The 24,479-nt window shown below is 36.5% G+C and overlaps 2 protein-coding genes across 12 annotated transcripts in view; one reads left to right on the top strand and one right to left on the bottom strand.

Moving 5' to 3' along the window:
• Positions 1-19,498, bottom strand: part of LOC131775811 (sodium channel protein 1 brain) — a 31,174-nt gene extending 11,676 nt beyond the window's left edge. The window contains exons 1-9 of one of the 5 annotated variants that reach the window (XM_059091937.2): positions 19,397-19,498; positions 4,842-5,089; positions 4,019-4,167; positions 3,349-3,429; positions 2,866-2,994; positions 2,464-2,555; positions 1,726-1,920; positions 880-937; positions 462-606 (exon numbers count right to left, since the gene is read on the bottom strand). In XM_059091937.2, the coding sequence (XP_058947920.2) occupies positions 462-606; positions 880-937; positions 1,726-1,920; positions 2,464-2,555; positions 2,866-2,994; positions 3,349-3,429; positions 4,019-4,167; positions 4,842-4,940 (948 nt within the window). In that variant the 5' untranslated portion in view covers positions 4,941-5,089; positions 19,397-19,498. Of the gene's footprint in view, positions 1-461; positions 607-879; positions 938-1,725; positions 1,921-2,463; positions 2,556-2,865; positions 2,995-3,348; positions 3,430-4,018; positions 4,168-4,841; positions 5,090-6,212; positions 6,353-7,023; positions 7,162-15,324; positions 15,396-19,396 lie in introns of those variants that run through there. The other 4 variants (XM_059091936.2, XM_059091932.2, XM_059091933.2 and 1 more) reach the window with 4 other exon arrangements.
• Positions 8,600-24,479, top strand: part of LOC131775813 (sodium channel protein 1 brain) — a 29,890-nt gene continuing 14,010 nt past the window's right edge. For 2 of the 7 annotated variants that reach the window (XM_066169373.1, XM_066169376.1), the window contains exons 1-10: positions 9,248-9,292; positions 20,525-20,847; positions 20,935-21,086; positions 21,309-21,389; positions 21,776-21,904; positions 22,329-22,420; positions 22,637-22,831; positions 23,115-23,172; positions 23,602-23,746; positions 24,003-24,140. In XM_066169373.1, coding sequence (XP_066025470.1) covers positions 9,265-9,292; positions 20,525-20,847; positions 20,935-21,086; positions 21,309-21,389; positions 21,776-21,904; positions 22,329-22,420; positions 22,637-22,831; positions 23,115-23,172; positions 23,602-23,746; positions 24,003-24,140 — 1,341 coding nt within the window. In that variant the 5' untranslated portion in view covers positions 9,248-9,264. Of the gene's footprint in view, positions 8,664-9,207; positions 9,340-11,183; positions 11,276-19,818; positions 19,959-20,524; positions 20,848-20,934; positions 21,087-21,308; positions 21,390-21,775; positions 21,905-22,328; positions 22,421-22,636; positions 22,832-23,114; positions 23,173-23,601; positions 23,747-24,002; positions 24,141-24,479 lie in introns of those variants that run through there. The other 5 variants (XM_066169374.1, XM_066169375.1, XM_059091939.2 and 2 more) reach the window with 5 other exon arrangements.

Consider the following 24,479-nt stretch of genomic DNA (forward strand, 5'->3'; position numbering starts at 1 on the left):
TTATTTAGAAGCGTAATACAAAGAGGGAGGTACAATCAGACAAGTGTGAGCTAAAAACGAAAAATTATTTGTAGATGACGTGCCTTCCTTACTCACATTCTTATAGATAATCTAAAAAAATCAATAGTTTTGTCCTAATCTCAATAACCATGGAAAAACCTTACTTTTCTAATTTCATAGTTTGGGAGATCCAGTTTTGGCTTAGACCTGCGGCACCGTTGGAATGACTCGCAGTCTGCCTCGCAATCATTTCGCAATATAAGATAAAAGTATTGCCTTTTTAGCGAATTATTACAATTCCTTGTCAGATCTATTTGATGTTTTTTGCTTTCCTTTTGATCGGCTCTACCCTTATCAAACATTTAGCACTGTGAAGTTCACCAGAAGACACGAGACGAGATTATGATGGAAATTGAGAGAAAGATGGATCAATTTTGTGCCCGAAACAAACCCTAGGGTACCTTATCATATACGTTCTCCCAGAAGTCCATTGTTAGTATCTGTAAAGCCATGACCAACGACCAACCAATGTTATCAAATGACGTGTAACCATGATCAGGGTTTGGACCAGCGTGAGGCATACACGTGTAATTAGATGGACATGATCTAAAGTTAAATAGCAGTTAGTTAATCACTACACATTTTTTCAACGCCTAATTATCTTAGAACGTTGGGAAAAAAAAGCAAAACACAGATAGACAGCGACTCTCTTCTGTGGTAACACAAACAAAAAATTATGTTAAGTCCCATTAAGAGAGGTGCTGTAATCAGTATTTTGAAATAATGAACGAATGATAAAAGGTAAATTGAAATATATATACCCAAAAATATATGACGGCTATTTCCATTACTAGTTTCAAATACTGAGATATACTTTACCCAGCAGTTGAAGAATTTCCACAAATCAAAGGCTCGCCTTCATGAATCAACCAAAAGCCTGGAAGAATTTGTTCGTTTATTTAAATCAAATTACTCTTAAAGACCACTTGCATTAAAATCATTACCAAGTTTTGCTTAAATATTGCCTTTTCTGAATGAATATAAATCAGGAAAAGGGTTCTGTATCTTAGCTGATACTCTCTTACTTCATTAAATTCAAAGCACTGCCAATTCACTTTATCGAGAGTGATCTAATTTCTTGCTTTACACTGAGATAAGCTTTTTGTGCAAGCTCCCATAAAGATGACAGGAAATAATATAGTCCACGATACTCCTTTACAAGAAAATGACAACAAACTGCTTTGGTGCGTTCCAGACATAAAGGAAAAACCGTGTTAAAGATTTGCAATGCGACAGTAGTTAGACCTTTGTTCAGTTGCTAAGGATATGATTTCCCCTTAGCGTGGAGGTAAATTTCCTGCGGAGAATTAACTAGAATGACCTATGGTTTCTTTGTTATGACCTAAAAGAGCAAACTCCCAAAAGTTTACGTGTCCATAAGGTACAGGTGGGTGTAAAGAATAGATATGAGTAATAACGTAACCGTTAAAGGTAAAAAGGTATGAGAAGCTATTATATCTCCAAGAGTTATATCTTGTCCGTACTATTGACTCTGGAGACCAGGAAGCACGAGCAAATGCTTCAAATGTATATCAATGTTCGGTTAACTTCCTCTCCAAAGAGTCACCTGTCAGAAATATATATCAGGCTTTCTTTGCTTCAAGATTTGTGGGGAATAGAAAAATACGTTTCGAGCCGTTTACTCCCTCAAACTCTGTTACTTACTTTGGTTTAGGGCTCGTTCCTGCATGCTCAGGGAGCCATTGAATGGTGTGTTAAGAATGCACTTGTTCCTGAGCTCTCCAGAAAATAGTTGTAGACCGATTAGCGCCATGACAGCGAGAAAGAACAAAAACAAAACTAAGACATCACTCAAAAGCTTCAAAGAACGGAGTAAGGTGTTCACCATCGCTCGGAGACCTGAAAAAGGAAATGAAAACCTAATAAAATGAACGCGTAATGACACAAAAGTGGTCAATAGTTGTGCTAAAATACACCATGTCAATAGACAGTGATGTAACTAAACACCAATTATCGAACAAAAACTCTCACATAAATTAAAAAAGAATAAAAGAAATCTCAATGAAGGGTACAGCCAAAGCTGGCACTCTATAATGTTTCCTGGCGAAAACAGGCCTTATTCGAGGAACTCATTCTTATAAATTTTAAATTTTCCGTCATCTTAAATGCTTCATTTAAACAATCATTTGAAAGTTCATTAGCTTCCAGAAAAACTAAGTGATTTTTATTATTTCTTCTAAAGAGCTTCAGGGATTGATGTCCCTGGCACCGGTTAGACAAATTTCTGCGTACACTGTGCATTTCAGGATAAGTGGAAGAACAGCAACATAACAGAGCTCATTTGGGGAAAATATGAAACAACACTCATATATAGTACTTTATCCAAGGACTTTCTTACAAACTAAATGCAGTCTCTTTTTTAAGGTTAATATCTTAATGTACCTTTCATGGCAGAGAACGTTCTAAGGGCTCTAAGAACACGAACTGTTCTGATGCCTGTTAAATTGGCAATGTTGGGAGCCACAGTGATGTACCTGTCGAATCACGAGTTAAAAATGTGGTTACATTTTCTTGTATTTTGATTACTACCACGGTTTTTCGAGTCCAGATAACCATGTCCAGATATGTTGAGACATATCAATAGATAAATTAAAGACATCAAATAATCAAAGCGAAGCTTACATTTCTTCCGTAAGGTGGAAATGATATTTAGGTAAACTAAAATGACTGATCCTAAAACTCTGTCATTTAACATCGTGCTTGTCTAGAGGTTTCTTAGACTATGGAGGCACCTAAATCTAATTGCATACCAAGCGAATTCAAACTATCTTTGGAGCAACTCACCCTAAGACAACCACAATAAAATCTAGCCAGTTCCATGCATCCCTGAGATATGCATAAGTGTGAAAAATGAATCCACGTGACAATATCTTTAGCATCATTTCCAAGGTGTAAATACCACAGAAAACATATCTGAAACAAGAACAAAATGTTGAACAAGTTCAAAGAAGTGATGTATCTGGAATGCTTAAGTTCGAAAGAATGCTGCAGCAGTAAATCTACGAGGCCTCGGCCAGTATTGGTCGGCATAGACCTTATTTATAATACCAATCGCAAAAAATATTCTATGAGCACTGGCTTACGAGAATATGAACTTGCTCTTTTTGTCCGTTTTATTGTAAATCAGGGTTTTCATAAAGCCTCCTAAGTTGTGAGATGCATTTTTCAAAATGTAGATGAGTGCACAAATGAAACTCGGAAGTAGATCATTATAATTCTACAGTTATTTGAAAGATAATTGTAACAAGAATATCATCGTTCACTCACTCAGCTTCCTCTGGTGCACATTCAACTACAAGGAACACACAGTTGGCGAGAATGGTGAGGATAACGAATGATTCAAAATATCTACATCTTGGTTAAGGAATAATCCTTTGCACCTACTTTTCATAAAAAAGTATGCTCACGAAAGTGACTCGCCCACGAGCAGCTGCGTCGAGAATTTTTTCATCCCTAGTTACCATAGCACGATGTTGAATTAGGAGTCTTGCAAAACCTTAAATGCTGGTCTATTAGTTAATACCAAGTTATCTGCTAGCATCCCTTACAAGAAAAAAAAGTCCTCCCGAAAGCTTGACGTAATGCCTAGATTTGAAATCGGCCTTTAGATTGGGAACTAAGCCCTCTAACCATCGGTGAATCTCTGTTTAATTCAGAATGACAACTTTCTCTTGGGTAAGTACATACCAAACCCTTAAATAGTACTATCTTCCCAAAGATACGACGTCACCCGGGTTGAAAAACCTTCGTTTTTAGCTATGATTGTTTTTAAAAGATGACTACACTTATACTCGTGTTGTAGCATCATTTTGGGCAACGAAAAGAACAACGATCAAACTTAGAAATTTAATCTACCACCAATTGTCGATAGTGAAGGGCGAAAGAAAAAACTACCGATAGTTGGTTCTTCACCTATATTTTGTTATTGAAAGGATACCTATTGGTAACGACACTAATTGCCAGCTGCCTGACGGGACTGACAGGTTCTAGTAGACCCAACGCCTTTGCCTTGTTAAATCTGTACACGTGATCAGCTCGTGAGGCTCCCCGACGACGAATTACAAGAAAAGTATGATTACTGGGGATCTGCCGAGAAAAACAGAAACAAAACAATAGGTACAAGATTACTTCAGGTATCACAATGTCAGGAGATTTAAAGTCATGCTCTGCATTTTTAAAAGCACTTAGCTGTTTACGCTAAGTACACATAATTGGCGTCGAAGGCGCCATCTAGGCTCCAATGGACTGATGCCCAATATTCTCAGAGAAGGAACAGGTGGAGTAATTAGTTTAAAAACATTTTTGATTGCCAAATCATTGAGAAATTTTTTCTATCTAAAAATTCGAACAACTTCTAACCCACATTCGATTTCATCGGAAACTGAGTTTCCAACAGAGGTCAAAAGGTCTGAAAATTATTTATTATTTTCTCCTTAAACAATAGAATTTCGCAGGACGGGAGAAACACCGTTTCAGTATGATATTTTTCTAGATATGGATCGTATGTGGCAAAATATTTCGATTTCAGGGCAAAGAACTCGTCATTATACGAATCCAATTATAATAACCAATCTATCTTGGTGTTGATACGTTCCTAAGTAGCTTTGGATGGATAAGCTTCATTTTAACGATCAGCCGCTTTAATCTTATACAGATATCATCTGATACGAATCAAGTTATGGAGCACGTCTCTATGCAAATAGGACATTAGTGTATCTTTAAGTCTACACGTGCCATCACTTATAATGAAAACAACTCACCCTTCCATTAGTAGCATCATAATCTTTTAGCGGCTTTCCGATATAAAATGAAGGGACCCGAGCAATGCTGGTATTTCCTGGCTCTTTATCTGTGTCCATCTCTGGGTCCTCAGCCTCGGTCTCGAGTTCCTCAATATGAGGATCTGAAGCAAAATGGACTCTTTTTGAAGGCGACTCCTGGTTGCACGAAGTCCCAGTCGGCTCTTTTTTATCGACAGATTTTATCACAGACCCTTTGGAAGTCTTGCCTGTCGTATGATTAGGGAAAGATTTTAAAATTCTAAGGAACAGGGAAGCTGTAATCGTTGTTTAAATCTTTGTGATTTGCTACAGTGGGTCTTTTTCAGGGCAAAAGTGATGAAGATGGGACAAATTGTCGTAAAAGCGAGAACCTTATGTAATTTCATTTTCCATGCCTAGTATAGTGATCCTTTCTTGAGTTTTGATGACTCGTTAGCGTATGCTATAAACCAGACACACAAATATTGGTAATATTGTAAATAAATTATTCATTAAATATATCTCCTCTTACATTTAAACATCAATTTGACGTTGCGTAGGTCTTATGACTAGAGAGATCTGCTAGCCACTATCTCCAAGATGAAAGAAACAAGAATATTTTTCATATCATTAAAGAAATTCGGGAAAGAGCAGAAGAAACATACTTTTGCACAACTGAAGTCACAATTACCACCCATTTTGAACAGAAATTATTGGCCATCAGTTGTGTGTCAATGAAAATTTAAAACGTTAGTTTGCAATCCAGTTTCCCTTTTTTTCTCATGATACTGAATTGAAAATCAACTGATTCCAGCCTTTAGAGATAAACAATCTTCTGCGACAAAAGTTTGTTAAATAAGGCTTGTCGGTCGAGTCCGTGTAAAAGGAAGATGAACGAGAGACAAATGTGCTAATCATGTTTTTAATTATGAACAGAGGATAAAAGGAAAGGAACTGAAACGACAAATGCAAGAATTGTACCGTGAAAAAAAAATTACAATCGTCGCAAATATGTTAAGGCAAAAAGTATTGGAATTCAATGATTATGGGTCGCAGTTATCGAGAAGATACCGAGCGTAGATAGACTCTATTCAGTCATTACTGAGATGTAATAATTGTCAGGCGGGAAATTACAACACGAAGAAAATTTAACCTCATCTTAGCAGATTAACGGCAGCTTTCCAGTGCGAAATGTTTGTTCGAATTTGCAAAGAGTTAATTCATCTTGGAATGTCCCGGCTCGAAAAATTTACAAAGTGTTTATCTTTGTGGGCTTAGGCTAACACGCGAACACACTATGTCGTTGCGGTTTTTTTGTTTTCGAATGTTAAAGTTTCATAAAAAAACCATGCATGTACATAAAGATCCCACCTGCGTCTAGAAGCCCTCCACGTTTTTTGATAATTCTTTCGCCGTCCTCTACTAAGCAGAGTTTTGCGGCATTGAGCTATTTGAAAGTGGATATTTCGATTACTAACCGGCCGTAGTAGATGATGTAACCAGTTTCTTAGATGCAAGCCATTTGAGACACATTTGCAAACGTGAAAATTTTGGGTTTTACAATAATCATGACTTATTCATACACCTCTTCAGGTGATAATAGCGAATGAATATTGGTGCATTATGTTCTCGGGATTGTGACATGTCAATAAAACGCGTTGACTAGACGCTAAAAGATGATTTTCTTTGTGCAATATGCATATGACTTTTGGCTGAAGTTTGATTGTTTTTCCTGTCAAGTGTACGCCTCTAAGGACGCGACATAAATTGCTTTTCGATCCACTTAAATTTCCGTTTACTTAAGGTTTGAGTACCTTACTTTATGATATATTCATGCTAACGATGGTTTTGTGCGTTAAAAGTGATTCGGCGCAGTCAATTTAGTGTAAACCGTTGTCCCCATTAAATGTCAAGAAAATCCAGGTGAAATCTTGAGTGAGTGATTCCTCTAATGTCCTTCAATATCGCGCCCCCTATGCGACTGTAACTTCTGCTCAACTGAGTGTTTCGAAGCCAAAAGTAAACAAATCTTTATCAAAAACGTAAACTAAGGTGAGCTTTTCTCCTCAAATTGCTACAAAAAAAATAATTATCGCTACCTTACAAAGGTGCTAAAAAGATATAATTTTTTGTTTACTATTTAAACCCAACAGAATAATAAATCCAGCTTAATCATACAAACCTATGAGAGAACTTTTCACAAACATGTTGTCGTTTGGGAATCAACTCCAAAGCTCTTAAGCCTTTACAGTCAAGGTGATATTTTCACGGAATGGAACCCACAGTTAAGCGTGTTACATAAAAGTGGATGGCATTCGACTTGGAGAGCGACGTAATTTGTTCAACACTCTACCTGCCCGTGGGCTCATAACTTATTGATTCTAAACTTGTTGCCTGGTGGCAAATCAGTTCATTGGATGCCATTAGCAGTTTAGAGACCCTGCCCCCTGTCGTAAGATGTAACACTTTGTAATTCATTGCTATTGTCATGATGGAGGCAAAACTGTAAGCAGTTGTTTTGTTTCTTTTCATTTCCAGCAACGTTTACAATTCAGCGCTCGACCCGCCTTGATGCGGATATGTAGAAATCATTAACTCAATGTTTTGAACAGAAAAACGCAGAGAGCCTGGTTTTAAAAACACGTTGGAAAAACAGAAATGTTTGGGAATCTATTTCGTCAAGGACAGTTCATAAGAGAGGAGTGAATAAACGAGAGGCCGCCCTCTCGATTATTCTGAGAAGCAATCAACTGTAGGATATTCAAAACTCAGTCGTAAATTTCGTCTACCTACATCATTCGCCAGAGCCAAACAAACCTTGTAAAAAAGAGGTACCTCTGAGGCTTTTGAAGGTTGTCACTGAGGATTTCTTTAAGCTTACGAATGTCTATATTCTTCCTGTCAATAAATTCCTGCAACAATGACTGGAATGGATTTAACTATGGCAAAAAGGCCTAGAATAACAAGAATAATCTGAATAGCAAAATGGTTGCTTTTATTCCTTAAGGTCGTCTTGAAATCAAAGCACACAAAACAAAATTGCGTAACACAAGACTTAACCGGTAAATGTACTGGCAGACAGTCATAGATATTATATAATAATATAACTCAGCATTTCCCTATGTGGTTATTGGACAGTTTCGCGCCTGTTCTTTATTCAGAGGAACAAAATATATTCAGCATATTAAAAATAGTCGATTGCTAAACGTTTAGCCCTGGGAGATGCTTTAAAGAGTGAAAAATCCTTTTTTTTAATCGTCAAATGAGAGAAAAAAATTGGTCTACGTTTGATAAAATTATATGCCGAAGGCTTTAAATAATTTGTTAGCACTTCCTGTCTGTTTTTGTATAGGTTGGTTAAGGCTTTGTATTGAAATCAATTATCTTCTTCTTTCTTTTGTTTTTCGAAACCACGCACAGATTATTGTTTACGTACTTTTCCCTATCTCCGGTATGGCAACTTAAAAGCTTTCTCTGATCGACATTCAATTACTTTAGTTCCTTTAGCCAATCAAAATCAGTTTCGTCGCTTGCGTTTCATTAAAGGAACCTGTTAGTAGATTAACTGGTTGTCGACACGATGGCGACTGGACGATCGAAAAGCGTGGGGAAAGTCACTCTGCTCCGCAGGTAAGTTTGAAAACTTTCCTGACAATCTATACTGGATTATGCGAACTGTTTCGCGACCGAATGAGGTTGAATGCGGCCCACATCCTGTTGATTGTGGTTTCTCTGGCAGGCTATCTGACTGACATCTGCGGGTGCAAGCGACGGCGATTCTCGCCATTTGCGGTCTACATGCTTGTAACCGCATCATTGCAGGTGCGAGGCTTAAGAAAGATTTTGAAAATACTTTAATGTCTCTAGTAAATAGCATCACTACAACAATGCAACTTCATTGATAAAAACAGGATTGCATAAAGTAAAATAAAGGAGGCAAGACAAAGAGACATAGTTATATTTTTGAGTCCAGACTCTTTTAAACCAATCGCGGTTACAAAGAAAGCAGTAAAAATACGTTTTCATTTGAAGCCAGAATCCGAAAAATTAATTTATTGAGAATGGTATTAATAATGATATACATGTAAAAGCAAAATAACCGTGACGACAGCAATGAAAGGTCACTTCTAATATAATAGAAATTAGACTTAAAATTTCTTTTCCTTACATGGAATTGGGAATTAGGATTGACAAGACAAGAGAAGCCAATAAAATGCCAAGTTGTAGTCATCGTACCCTTACTTGTGATATCAAAATCTTTAAAAATGATAAGAATGTCTGTTGTCATGGATATTGAAGACAGCGATATCGTTTGACAGTGTATGAAAAGATGTTTTGATCACCTCAAAGCTTTAATCGTTTCGAGTGTTTGTGCACGTGTAAGCCAGCCATCTTGGTCAAATCAATCGAAGGAGAAAAGGTGATGTTTTCATTGAAAATTATGAGATCAAGTAAGTCGTGGGTCCGGGAAACACTGAGGTTAAGATACAGAAACGAGGTTAGACGCTTTCATTCAAAACCTCCTTGAGCAATTTGTTAATCAGATCAGTTCTAGCTTCCGTAATCTCTAGCAAAATCGGGGTATCTTAACTAGAAAGGAAAATAAGCACGAGAAGACATACTGATGAAATACATTACTGAACGTGTTTACATGCAAAACTTTCCAAATTTTTTGGTTTAAATGGCCCATCATCCTAGGGTCAACCCAGTGGTAGAGTGACCGACGTCGACGTAGTAATCCGAAGGTTACTGGTTACACTCCCGTCAGGTTATTACTTTCAGAGTGCGCCTGCGTTATTATGAAATTTAAAGTATAATACCTTTCTTAATAACTTAAAGGTAAGATATTGCAAGATGGAACAAGACCACTTGTTTGAATGGTAAGGAATCCAGTCCAGGAATGGCCTTTCGAGTAATTATCAGGTTCTGGCCCAATTTTGTCAGACTTCAGAAATCTCTTCTTCTTCTTCTCGATTTTTTTTCTATCTTATGAAGAACTGATCATTTGAGTTTCAAAGCAGAAGAATGGAAACGTTTGAGGTTCTGTCAAACTTGTAAATCTTATTTTACAAACTCGTCTAGGGGTTAATTAGATCTTAAGAAGATCTGAAGAAATTCAAATGTCAAAAAATATTAACTGGCACGTTAGAACAAAACATATATGAGTTGCATGACTCCCCGGCATGACACGGCACAGCGCTACTTTTTCTTTTTCAAAGGTGAACAGTTTTTACAGGTATGTCATGGACAAACAAGCCAAATAGAGCAAGTTTACTGATGCTCTTATTTCAGTTTTTCATAGTTGGTATTGCGTGATTAAAAATGTTTTGAAAATGTCTACCTCTAACCTTTTCTACTAAGTCTGAAACTTGACTGGTGTGGACCGTTTTATTCAAGCCGAGTGTAATAGCGATGGGCCGCTAGTGTCAATGAAATTTTCTTGTGTAAATCAGCGTTTCGTATGTGTGCAAAGAAAGCGCCAGATAACCAAACTTATACCTTAAAATTGCACTCATGGAGGGATTTGGATGTAAACGTACAACAACGCAAGTCTTTCCTGGAACGAGTGAATAATGAACACTTTTAATGAAAAAAATTTGTCCAAATCGTCAGTTAAAAGTAGCATCATATTAAGGAAGGGACTGTCTGTAATTCTCATTAAGTTTCCATCCAAATGGTAACCTGTGCCTTAGATTGTGTATGCTATTTGTCTTCATATAACTTTAAAATTGTACAACAAATGTCGACAGGTGTTATAATAGCAAATTTCATCAAAATTCAAATCTACTAGCGATATTACTTTGTGGTCGGCGCTTGTAAATAACCGACACCTGGTGTATACCAAAACTTATCAAATGTATGGATACGTCGAAAATCAATAATTGTATCAGCAAACTAATGGAGTTGTAACTAGCGAATGTAGTTCTTTGTTGTAAAGAGTTTTGAATACCCAAATCCTGGGATGACTGATAAATGTTTAATGAACTACATGATCTCATGCAACTAACAGCGACGACAAAATCAGTTTTCCAAATGGGGAAATTATTACAGTTTGCTATAATTGAAGACCCGCTTTCCGATGAGATGGAAGCCATTTTCAAGCTACTTAGCAAATTAGAAAAAAATTGGAATTCGCGTACAAATATGAAGAGAGAAACACCAATTTTCGGCGCACTTGTAAAGCGAGCTTTCATTGGCTAAACAACTTTGTCTATACGGTAGAGAGCTCTTTTGTTGACCGCAAATAATTTTACGAGTCAACACCTCGTGATGAAATCTATTTTAGCGGGTACGGGGTAATCCAAATATGAATTAAAAACTTCCTTGATATTCATTTCCTCGAGCGCTAACAAAGGAAGCATGGCTTTAGGTTCGAGAGAAAATCACAGGTGTAATTCAGTATAGGGTGGCTGATTCAAGAGGAACCCTTTCAGGTAGGGATTTGGAGAATTTTTTTACTCATGCCTTACCTTGGTTAAGGATTAAGCTCAAATTGTAAAAAGGAAAAAAATTGTCGTGATATCAAACGAAAGTTGTTGTTATACACAAGAATTACCGCTTCCCCGGAAAAGTGAAACAAAACCTTCCACCTAATAAAGGAAAATGGGCCGGTAGAAATGGTATGGGAAGATAAATTTTAACGTCAATATTACTTTTTCTCATCATAACAACATTTCAAAACTCGGAGATTCGTTGTGACAAAATTTTTTTCAAATATTTTCAACGCTGATTACTTAGTCGCCTCCGAGCCATATCATGCCTGAATTCGGTCGTGTATGAGGAGTTATTCTATACCTTCAAACCTTCTCTGGGGATCAATTGCGTTTTACTAAAAGGGACTTTATTGAACTTGATATGCAACATTCTCAAGAGTGTAAAAACGCTTTTTGCGTCAAAAAATGGTAACTCCCTTGACAATCTCGTTTAATCATAAGAATCAAAAACGAAAGAAAACATGACAAGCTGATTTAAAAGTTTTTTCCCTTGGCAAGCTTAATTGCGTTAATCTACCACTAATTCGTATCTATCACTGATTAACATGGTTTGGTTTTTAAATTTTCTGTTTCTGTCGCAGGTAACCTAAGTTGCGTTTCAATTAATTTTAACCTGTCAGGACAGGCCTCATTAATTTTGGAAAATTGATGAAGGTCTAAACAAAACAATTCTATTGGTTAAATGACTCCTCCTTCGACAAACAATGGCAATTGAGATGTGGTATAATATCATGTTTTTTGTTTAAAAAAAATAGGATGTTTACTGTTGATTTAACCAAAAGTATTATTTTGTTGCTGAGAGATTTTTATTTCAAAAAATGTCTTTTTCATTTCCTTTGAAAAACTTCACATTCTTTCTTATTTTTGTCAAACCATGGAAACTCAGAATTCCTCATATTCCCATTCTCGTTGGAAAATCTTTAGGAGCCTATTAGAGCCTATCGAGATAAGGAAGGGTATATTATGATATCATGGTAAGCCAAATCTATGTAAAGTGGCATTTCTCTCATTGCAATGACACCATTGAACTCTGTGTTAACTGCCTTAGATCCCGTAAAAAACACTAAAAATAGAGCTATGATGCTAAAATGCTGGATTCTCTTAACGCTAAATTAATGTCCTAGAAATAATCAAGACATTAAGAAATCAGAAATTCGTAGAATAAATTCCAGTCGCATTTCGAAGCTGTTACTGCTATTGTTCTTTAATGGCTGTATGGCGTCATTTTCAGGACTACGACAGAGCCTATTGTTATCAAAATAGATCTGCTTTTACGAGACGAAGCACATTCAAAAGCTCATCAGTGCAAGGAAATGAAAAACAGCATTGAAAAATACAAGCTTCTGACGTAACTTTGTCCCTCTAAAATGTAAGAAGCCCGCGCGAGGTTTCTATTTATCACATCAATTTGAAAATCACCGCCGATCCTTGCATTCATATTGGCTCTCCTTGCTGTGATTTATTCACGAATAACCAATGAGAAAGCTTTGCTAAATCACTGCAACCAATCAGATTCCAAGGCTTGTTTTAAGTGACAAATCAAATTACAGGACGAGGAAAGAAAACTTTTGCAACTCTTTATAAACCAGCTTAGTACTGGATTAATAAAATATCTATCAGGACTTAAAAGATCCTGTATCTGAGCGACTGAATTTTGAAATTTTTGGATGTAATATCGTCGTTATTGAACTTCGTGTCATGCAATTTTGCTCTGAAATCATACTTGTGATTTCAAATCAAATTCACGCTGCGTGCTCTTTCAATTTTTTAAGCATGCATATGATTTCAAACCTCATAGTACACATGCAAAAATTTCAGTGTGTTAATTGGCTGAGAACGCGTCGATTAATTCAAAACAGCGCAAGAAGTTGAAATTGAGTGCGGAAATTAGAAATTGAATTGATTAAAAGGGAAGTCGCGAAAGCACAACAAAACAAAATGCCGGTTAGGTGAAGAGAAAGTAAAAACGTTTAACTGTGAGTTTGACGGAAAATACTAATAACAAAAACACCAAACAAAGAGAAAACAGCTGGCTAAAAGTCTGGCTCCACAAAAGCGACTATGAAGGTATGAACCAGAGGCCCCGATTAAAATTTTCGACAACAGTTCGTCCGGAAGACGGGGAAGATTACGAGCGTGATAGCTTTCGTGTGATGGTTAATGCTGTCGACCGATACCTAACAGAGAGCCTCTGACCCTAATGTCTGTTTCAGCAGTGATATTGTAAGGATAAATTATTTGCCATCACAATAAGGGGCGGATTATATAGATAATACCGTCAAAGCGAAAGTTGTTTCTTTCTTTGGTTTAATTTTGATATAAAAGCCGCCTCCTTCCTTGAAATAATCTCCTTTTAGGTAACAGTGGGCACTTTTTCGTTTGCCGGCGTAATGACACTACTTGGCAAATCACAGCCAACCAGCAATGGTAATAAAGTAGAAACAGTATTAATAGCAACACGATCCAAAAATTAACAAAGCAGCAGATGTGACCGTGTTTTAATGAATTTTGAAAAATAACAACTTAGCAAACGTTTACATACTTTAAAAGTCAAAAATAGATTAATTTTCTTGGAAATGATTGCGTCAGTTGAAAATGCTTTCGGAAGAATTCATCTGGTCAGTTATTGTTTAAAAAATCTGTGTTGGATATCTTTCTTGTTTGCGTATCCAGAGAGTTTCTGAAAGTTTCGACATATAGAAAGTTGATTTTACTAGACGAAGCTGTATCATCAGATCAAAGTCAGTTTCCTCTTTAGAGTAGATATTGACGTACTTATATACTTAAAGTGTACGAGGCAGTTCTTTAAAACCATTTATGGGCTTAAAGTTCTACCCTTAACTTAAAAAGGATCGCTTAGAGCCGTTTGATAAAGAAACAAAAAAGAAACAAAAAAGGAACAGTAATTATTCAGGAAAACAAAATCGTATGTGCAATTTCTTTGAAAACAGGAACTTGCCGAGCAACACGTGTTGACAAATTTCATCCTTGAGATTTTCTTTTGTCCTGTTCTCCAAACTTCTTCCATAAGAATTATGCGCTATTTATTTCAATAGATGGTGTTATTTCGCGTCTAATGAAGCTTCCACGTGGCATATTTCATTCTTAATTTATTATCTTATTTTTCTATTTTACTTAAATGTAGATTTTGGAATTTGTTGTAAAATCATCTTGAGAATAACTGGAGAATCTAACTCCCAAGAACCTAGCTGCAACCATAATTATATCTATAAGAGTAGTTAAAATATCAATCGATCGAAATTGTACTTTTTGTAGTTCAGGAAAATTATATCAGGTTAAAAGGATGACTATTTGCAGCTAAGAAATATTTTCAGAGACTGCGACTGATATTCTAAGTCAGGAGCACATTCAAGCTAAGAATAGCATATTTCTCTTTTGGAAAATTGGTGATGAAACAATTACTCGCTGTTAAGCCTGCAATATAATTTTTCAAACGAAGTGAAGGTATTGGTTAACTGCGACTTGCAGATATTTACGAATATTGTATTTAGTAAAAAAATATATTTATTATTAGGGTATGAAGTCAGAATGGAGCAAGAAGGAATAGAAAACTGAGCTATTTTGTTTTTTATCTTTAACTCGTCTGTTTTGATATGCTGCGTGAAAGCGAGAGAATATCGTGACCGGACAACAAGTTAATTTATCATTTTCTGTATCAAGGCAGCTGGCTGTACGTTACAAGTATTACTAAACAAACGATTTCTGAGATCCACGCGAAGAGAATGTTCTACCGTCACTTCCGAAAAACAAAGCTAGATAATACAATTCGTTTGGTACATACAACTTACAACTTTGCTACATACTTTGGACCTTCCAAACATGGGCGCTTTAGAGAACACTAACGTATTCAAGACGGTTTCTTGTAATTTGAGCTTTCCCCTCTGCAATGATGAATTGACAAATGTAACAGAAGTTGAAACTGGGCCTAAAATAGTCAGAACATTTACGAAATCAAACAAAAAGTTTACCTCACGCACGGAAATTCAGGAATAACAAGGCAAACGCAATCGCTGACAGCATACAACGTGTTGGAAGAAACTCATATCAATTGCATTTCAAAACGGTGTACACATACTTGTCAATCAAAAGTGTATAAAACAGGTTCCGTTTTTATGCATATCTTCGAAGATGATTGGTTAAGAGTTAAAAAGTAATTGTGGAGCATAAGATAAACATTTACGTAAACCTCTAGGGCAGTGCATGAATGATTTAGATAAGGCGGGCGGATTGAGTACCTTTAATAAGAAAGGGATTTTCCTCATATTGTCGAGAAAGCAAAACAAAAAAAAACTTTGCATATTTCAAAAAGCTTTGTCTTTTGCTGCGAAAAAGGAACAAAAACAAAAGAAAAACCTGTTAGGTCTCAGCTGAAATCCTTGTCAATCCGAAAAAGCATTGAAGTTATTTATTCCTAAAGTTAAACGATTAATGAATAAGCTTTCTACGCTTTCGGGGGTAAATTTGCATGTGACACAATGTCGCTAAGGATATACTTTCTCTTAAACAAATTTTAGATGACATGAAAATTGTTTGCTCGACTTTCTCTTTTATTCGAGTCTGACTTTATTGAGATTTATGGAAGTGCCTCATTTGTGCCCTACTCCCGAGATATTAAGTATCTGTAAAATTGTCAAAACTTACAAGGCCTCCAGGAAACATTTTCTGGGGAGTGTAATGACTCGGTGTCTTTTCGAGAACATGTTACAGATTAATGAACCGTCATGCTGGGAGCGAATACCATATCATAGAATTTTGAGCTGCAAATCTCTCTCCTTTTTCTTCTCTATTTTATCTCGTCCTTTCATTGTTGGCATCGCGTTTTGCTCGAGGTGTAATACTTATCGAAAACAATTTTAAGCACGAAAAGTTTTTTGACGCATGTATTTCAAAATGACTGCCAATTTTCAGAACCTATTTGCTCTTAAAAGTAAGATGGACTTCTTTTTGCCTTTATTGGTGTAAAAATCTGGAAGTGACTAACGATAACTAAGAGTGTGGGAATCGGTGATCTTTGCAAATAAATCCTGATGCATTCGAGCAAACGATTAATAACCATAACACTATACAGCGGAAGTTAATAACCCTTGTATCACCTGCTCAACAAACAATAACACTGCGTTTATTAGGTGAAACGACACATTTTAAAAGAGGCCGACTGCTTCTCCTTTCTGGCGAACGTTTTCATTTTTGCGATAAAACCGCTTCACCTAAATCAGGGTGGCGAAAAACGACTTGATTTACGGCCATGGTAAATACACAACTTACGGGATGCCAAACCGATCTTCGAGGGTTATAGGTCAACAGTAATTTGGAATTCACATGCAGTCATGCCTATTAAATATTCTGTGTGATTTGATATAAGCCTACTGTTTGCTTATCTCTTGAATAAAATCTTGCATAAGCTCTGTCACTATGTACAGTAAATGACTGGTATCTCTGTTTCAAAACATAGTTTAAAATCTTTTCATAATTTCTTAGTTTAGATTGGATTCTGCTCATACTCTGATTGGTTAAGAATCATATGACAATATCAGCGTAATAAATCACGTGTTGTTTCTTTTGTAGGTTAGACTTTATCATAAGGGCACCTTAAATGACGAGAGAGATTTCTCTTCATGCAGACCACTTAACGAAATTACACTTTTCTAAATTTCTTTCGTATTTCTCGTATTTTCGAAATCTCTTGTTGTTACAACATAATTAATGGCTCTGGGTCGCTATAAATTCTTAATACCAGAGTTTTAAATGGGTTTGTCAGCATGCAACGAAAGAAATTAGTCGCAATGCTAAATGGTTGACGTATTATTACGCTTAAAAAGAAATCTGAATGAAAATTTACGAAAGAAAAAGAAGGGGGAGAGGGTGAGGAAGGGAAGGGTTGACAGCATGCATCCTGCCAAATAAGTTTGCCTAATACCGCCAATGTTCCTTTTTGCTATCTAGCGAGCTGAAAAATTATCGAGCTTGTGGTCTTTACAAAAGAGTGAACTAAATTACATGTTACTCAGGTCAGGTGTTTATTTACATCGTTAATTAACCTTAACAGTGCTTTGCACGTAAGGGCCTTTTATTATCAGTGTGATAACTCAGGTCTGTAGCGAAGAAATCATCACGCAAGTCGCAAGGCACAAAAAGACCCCGCAACAAACGTTATGAATCGAAATAACTTGTGGAATCAAAAAATCTTGGCTTGAAACTGGATAGGATTTTCTACTATGTCGGCATAATAGATAAGTAAGTTCGCAAGGATAAAGAAAATTTAGATGGCGTGGCGGTCTCCATCTAGAAATATAATAAATTGTTTCCTTCTTTTGGGAAAAGATGTATATCTTTATTTTGCTGTCGAAATAAAATGAGCAGTTTACGTTTCCATTACTTTTTTCATACGTTACGATACCCGAAATAATTTAAACAATTCTTCCAACGCTGAAAGTTGCCTCTTTTACCAGCTGAAAACGTTTTCTTGACACTCAAGTATTGTTCAAGGTCAATATGTTTTTCTGGACAAATAATCATTAAATTAAAAAGAAAGGAAGGGTGGTATTAATTCGGGGTCTTAGACTGTTGATTGACTCCAATTCCATCCTTACACTGTACGTGCAGATATGCATAATTCGCTTCGGTCAATAAATACAATTAATTAGCGCTACGATGGGTTTAAAGTAAACACGTGACAAAGTGTGGGACTAACTCAAGATCTTTAGATTTTAACGAGATTTTTTGATAATTCTTTGCACTAGACCAAAGCGCTTAGACCATCACTGAGGCTAGGACGCTACAATGGGTCTTCCAATGTGACCTCTCTCGTTTTCTATATTTTAGTTGTAGAATTTTCCGTGAGTGAAGACGCAATAGAGTATTCAGTGAGCGGTCGGGTAACTTAAGGTGGAAAATTCTTACTAAAGACTTACAATAGTGAAAATCCACGGCATACCGTGGAGTTTTAAAGTATTTTAACGTCAATTTTACAGAAGTTTAAGGCCTCATTGAATATTTGCCGTTTTTTTAATCTAAAATGCTACTGAAGGAAAACATTCAAATGTTATTAAAGAAGACATTTTAAAATAAACATACCTCATGACATGCGATATTCTCTTTAACACGTTACTAAAGTAAAGAATACATAGTAATTCACATTGCCATAAATTAAAGGCAGTTTGAAAGAACTTACCTACGAAAGCATGGCCAAAATCAACTTCCCTAAGTATTCTTTTATCTCTCAAGCTAGGTAATGTTGGTAACATAAAAAAGTCCTTCGTTGAAGGTCAAATACCACTTCAATATAGTCATCTTCACGTGTAAAGGATACGACTGATACATTCATTGCGTCAGTTTAAGATAAAATCAGAATAAAAAAATCATGCTTGAAACAAGAGGAAATCCTCTATTTCATTCATATCATCTATGACGAACAATTATGGCCTTACTCCTATTACATTTTTCCTTAAATGCTTTAAACCTCTTCTAAATGTTTGTCTAACACTCAAACATTGAACATTACCTTTTTTTCGGGAAGTTGCTTTGGAAAATGCCATGAACATTTTTGAGATCAACCGAAATAAACTGATTTATTGCACGCTTCTGCTGCTTTGGTCAATTGATTCATGTAATGAACACGGCCGTACATCAGTTTTGATTTCAAAACAGTCATTTGTAAAATGATACATTCTTATTTCCTACAGTCTTGAAAGATTTCAAAACAAAGACCAGCAATTATACAAGATCTTGAATAATAATTTGTGCGTCTGCAAAGCATTTCAACAACAGTTTTAATTTCGCCGATGTTCTGATTTCCTTTAGAAATAGCAAATGAAATTGCTACATCTATCAAAGTTTCCATTTATCCTTAGCGGTTGTTCTCCAAGGAGCATCTTATTTTTTAAAAATGCAGGCTTTATACTCCATACAAAACATGCGTCAATCAACCGCTAAACTGCCGCGATTTAACTCTCGATAAAAGAAATTGTGCCTACATCAATGTGTCGTCATACTCGCATATTCAAATTTTCGAACACGGTGACAAAACTTTACCCAATTTACCTTGATTTCCTGACCTTCACTGACCACCTCCACCATTGAAGTTGCAGAATCGCTAAAGTTTTCTTCCTTTGCGAAGTATCGTGTTTCGAAGTACAACAATACTCTTTGTTTATAACTTTATGAAATCTTTCCTATCAGTGATGTGATTCAAGAGCCAATTTTAAACAGAAAATCCCACCATTTTCATCAAAAATATAACGGTACAGTTTTTACACCAGATTTTTAAAGTGACGAAATTTGAACTCCATGATAATTTTTGAATATTTCTTGATCTCCTATCACGTTTGCTTAATAATGTAGCTCAACTCTCTCCAGGTTACCTACTATAATAAAGGAATTGAAATTTATAATTTGAGCATTGACCTCTTCTGGTTAAGTTTCCGGAATTCTTAGAATATTCTTTTGAATTCTGTTTTGACTAGAGATATGGGAAACGCGTCTCATCATTGTCTTAAATCTATGAACAAGATTCAAATTCTGGATTATTAATGGGAGGCTGTCACAAAAAAAGAAAACAGGAATTCTCAAGAGGACGAATGCGACGAATCGATCGCATCAATAGGTACTGGAAACTCAACAGACAAATCTTCACTCTGATTTAAAAAAAAATCATAATTTGCCATCGATCAAGCAATTCAGTTACCAATAAAAATAATCTTTTGTAGTTATGCCCATGGAGAGGAGGATGATCATGCTTAAATTTGAATAATTAAAATAAAGTGACCTTGCTGTAAAAAAAAAAAAACCAAAAACAAGAAAAATTAGATCCATTCTCCTCGAAAGTTTCCCAGACAATGAAATACATTGTTGGATTTCCGAACTTGCCACCCGTTCCTCGGTCTCTTAAAAATAAATTTCGGAACAACAAATAATTGATCGAGGCTCTCAAAAATCATTTAATAAAAACATGTTGGCAGAAAGCTTATTCATGAATGCTATTTCCGTAAGCTATTGACTATAAATGTTAATGCAGTATATGAGTCGATTTAGTGACACAATACATCAATAAGTAGACAGAAAGCCATACTGCCGTACATACCTGGAAATCTAAAATTTAAATTTACTAAACCTTAACATCCAATAATTTTTCACCTTCGTCGCTCATCCTTCTTTAACTCTTCTATCCAGGCACTGGTCTGATGCCTTTAGTTGGTGCCCCGCAGTCCAACAAGATGACACGGGATGAAGAGGACGAACAGAAATCTGCTCTTGATGTAGCTAATCCCGATGAAATACTAAAAGTTAGCCCACGAAGACGAAAGAAGGTTGTGACCTTCGCTAGCTTGGGAGATCTCGCACAGGTACAGGCTTTGGCCACCAACGAAGCAGACCCTCAGACCTCGGAGTTAGAAAAAGGGGATGGTTCTGAAGAATCCATGCCGTCGGCCCCAATTGATCCAGGTCATTTCTTAAACATGCCTTTAGAGGACTACGATGCCACTGGAAAGAATGTATGTACAGCTATTGTTAATTCATGACTTAACATGGTGTGAGAAATCATACAGAAGAGACAGAAGAGTTTATTTTATCTCATACAGGTTCCGGCTGATGATACCTTTCTTGTGTTACGTCAGTATGGTACAACATCGATTGGGCATCACATGTTCAGGTTCAACAGAGCGCGATCTTTGTGGCTCTTTGGACCTTTACACCCTCTTAGAAGGTGGACTATAAGTGTGGTTACCAATCAGTATCCTTTGCATGCATATTCAGCGAGTTAAACGGAGCTTCAGGCTTCCTTTGGGATACTACCGTGCATGAGCTATAACTCCATTGGAGAAAAATAATGATTTTAATGAGATGGTGACGGATACGCTTTAAAGTACCTCTTCTGTTTGTATGTCATTCGAAAATGCTTGTATCCAAGATATTATATAGGATCTGTGGTTTTTTCTTGATTACTTCATGCAAGATATTTTGAAGTGATTATCATTCTAGTGATTTTGGTAAATTGCGTGTTCCTTGCGCTAAAAGACCCTCCTGAGGAAGCTGAGTAAGTAATCATTTTTATCGCCAGTTATTAGAGCCAGTTGGGTTTAAAAACATCTGAAAGGTGAACCCAGTTAGGCTGCAAATGTGTTTCTAATTTATATTGGCCTTCGTTCCCATTTAGAATTTGCGAGTCTGCTCATAGTCAAGCCTCTCCCCAGAGCTTCGACTGTATGAAAGGATTAAGCTATATGGGTTACCAAAAGAAGATAATCCTCCAACTTTTAATGTATCTTCGATATTACATTAGAGCAAAAAAATAATGGTTGATGTCCATTATTTTGTTTCGGATAGCCCTTTTTTTCATCATAACATCTCTTCCACCCGTTTCATTATCTTTGCGATAGCTTTGATTCAACTTGACAGAGTCTTTTGGAATGTCGATTTTAGGTACGTGTTCACTGCAATATACACTCTCGAAATGCTATTGAAGATCATATCACGTGGACTTATACTTCACACGTACGCCTACCTTAGAGATCCTTGGAACTGGCTTGATTTCATAGTAGTTGTTTTAGGGTGAGTTTAGCTGTTACACACGTGTCGTTGTAGAAAGGAGAGAGGTGAGTACCCTTCCAAAAATTATATTATATAATTGTAGGTAACTCTTTCATGACAATACACGGATTACTGTGGATCGTTCACATAAACTTGCAGCCCCACTGGCTCTTGATTTCAGATTTTAAGAAGGTCTGCGTTCGGTGGGAACAAGCAGAATAATATACATCAGTTTAATTCACAACTAGCAAAGCAATAGTCATAACTAGTGCATCAACACGTCAAATTTTCTTTGAGATCATTGTATTTCAACATAAGAGTGTCATATTCATCCGCGCCTCTTCAAATGTACCAGCTGAGTTTCAAATGCATATCTGAAGAGCAGTCATTCCCTGGACCCTTCTTTTATGCATATTTTCATTTCTCCCTACAATTTCGGCTTCAGATACATCACGATGGCTCCAAATATCGCAAACTTCACGGCAATACGAACAGTCCGTGTCCTGCGGGCTTTAAGGACAATATCAGTTGTGTCAGGTGGGTGCAGTAGCCATTCGCTTTTGTCAAAGTTGCGCTATTCTTTTAGAATCTGACTGTATCACCGGATCGAAGTTGACAGTTTTCTCAACACTCGTTATTGTGACACTTAAGCCTGTAAGTAAAAGCACCGTTATGGGTTGTGGCCATTATCCCATACTAAAGGTTGATTCATGTAGTTCAATCATTTAAGAATTATAAACTTAATTACTACAGGTCTCCGAGCGATGGTGAACACCTTACTCCGTTCGTTGAAGCTTTTGAGTGACGTTCTGGTTCTGTTTCTGTTCTTTCTCGCTGTCATGGCGCTAATCGGTCTGCAGCTGTTTGTTGGAGAATTGAGGAATAAATGTGTTCTTGACCCTCCGGAGAACTTTACAGAAGACATAGGAGGATATATTCAAAATGAAAGTAAGAAATGATAAAGACCCCTGTAAGATCAACCTGACTTAGCAGCTGAATCTCTCCCCCAGCGCAATTAGTAAAACCAATTCACTTTGTAATTATGCAATTTTGAGGGTCAAAGGGAAATGGTTGCATGTTACTTGAAAATGAAGACATAATTTTTGCGTACATTTTAAAACCTTCATTGATCAACTCCGTTGTTTATATGTTCACCCGTCCTAGTCACGCCGGTAGTGGTCGAATAAGGCTGAATTGATAGTGAAGACGCTTAATTATCGGTTCTTTGCAGGTACCTGGCTAATGCGAAATGGTGAACCTGTTGTTTGCGGAAACTCCTCTTGGGCAGGGTAAGTAGGGTGGGGACTGCAAATGCGACAGTTATTTTTGCCTTTTATATTAGTGGTAATACTATGCAAGCTCAGCTGTTTTACCAAACATAGTACACCACCAACTCGCCATCTCTACACCCGCACCGCGAGATAATTCTTGCATTTATTCAATACAGAAACATTACTTTTGATAAAGTAAAGATTTCAATATTTGGTCCTGTCTTTTGACTTGTTTCAGGTGTTAAGGAGAGGATAAAAATTATCCTTTCTTGGGTGTATTTAATTCATTTTCAAACCAAAACTATGTGAGAAAAAAGGAAAGAAAAAGTGAACACAACTTAATAACCACAACTACAACAAATAAATACAAATATATAAGAAGAGAAAACACGGGGCGACTGATGTGTATTCTGAAATGAGATGAGCGCATGAATTAATCGTTTTCAGTTCTTGTCCTGTTAATTACACTTGTATGGCGGACGCTGGACCCAACCCTGATTATGGTTTTACTGGCTTCGATCACATTGGCTGGGCATTATTAATGGCGTTCCAGATCCTCACAATGGATTACTGGGAAAACCTTTACAACAAGGTAATCCTGAATTTGGAATTGCTAATACCAATATCAGGAAAGAGAAGTAAATTTTTGATTTGACTGATTTATAATTATAACCTTTTGGTAAACTAAAGTCATCATTAATTTCTGTCTTTTTATCGCGTGTGCTCTGAAGAATGCTCTCCTAGGAACATTTTGACATGAAAACTATGTTTAGAAGCGCATAATACAATTGAATGCATTACAGTTACTTTGCGTTTACGTAATTCATATTTCTGTCCGTTAACGACAGGTTGTAAGAGCCGTGGGTATCTGGTATGTCTTCTACTTTGTGATCACAATTTTCTTCTGCTCGTTCTATCTCCTCAATCTTGTCTTAGCTGTAGTTTATCTCTCTTACGAGAAAGAGCTGCAATCTCTTCAACACGAGGTAAGAACAACTGCAGGCAAAAATGAAAAATATTCTTATTCTCAATATCAGTGGTCAAAAATAGGCAGGGGATGGAAGCTGATGACAAAAAAAGATATATCCTAAATGAAAATGTATTATCATTATCGGTTTATGTTCATTTCATCACAGGAAACGTTTCAGCTTAAAAACTATAATTTCATCGTACATTCTTTAGAAGTCATTGGTCTTGGAGGCAAACTCACAGACTGCCATTCATAACCCTCATAGAAGTACTTGTTACTCTGAGGTAAAAGTCCCCGCACATTCTTCCGACCGAACCCCTGCAGCATTTATTGTTGTAATGAAAGTGTCGTATGG

Source organism: Pocillopora verrucosa, chromosome 7 (genome assembly GCF_036669915.1).
Source record: "Pocillopora verrucosa isolate sample1 chromosome 7, ASM3666991v2, whole genome shotgun sequence".
NCBI classification, from domain to species: domain Eukaryota; kingdom Metazoa; phylum Cnidaria; class Anthozoa; order Scleractinia; family Pocilloporidae; genus Pocillopora; species Pocillopora verrucosa.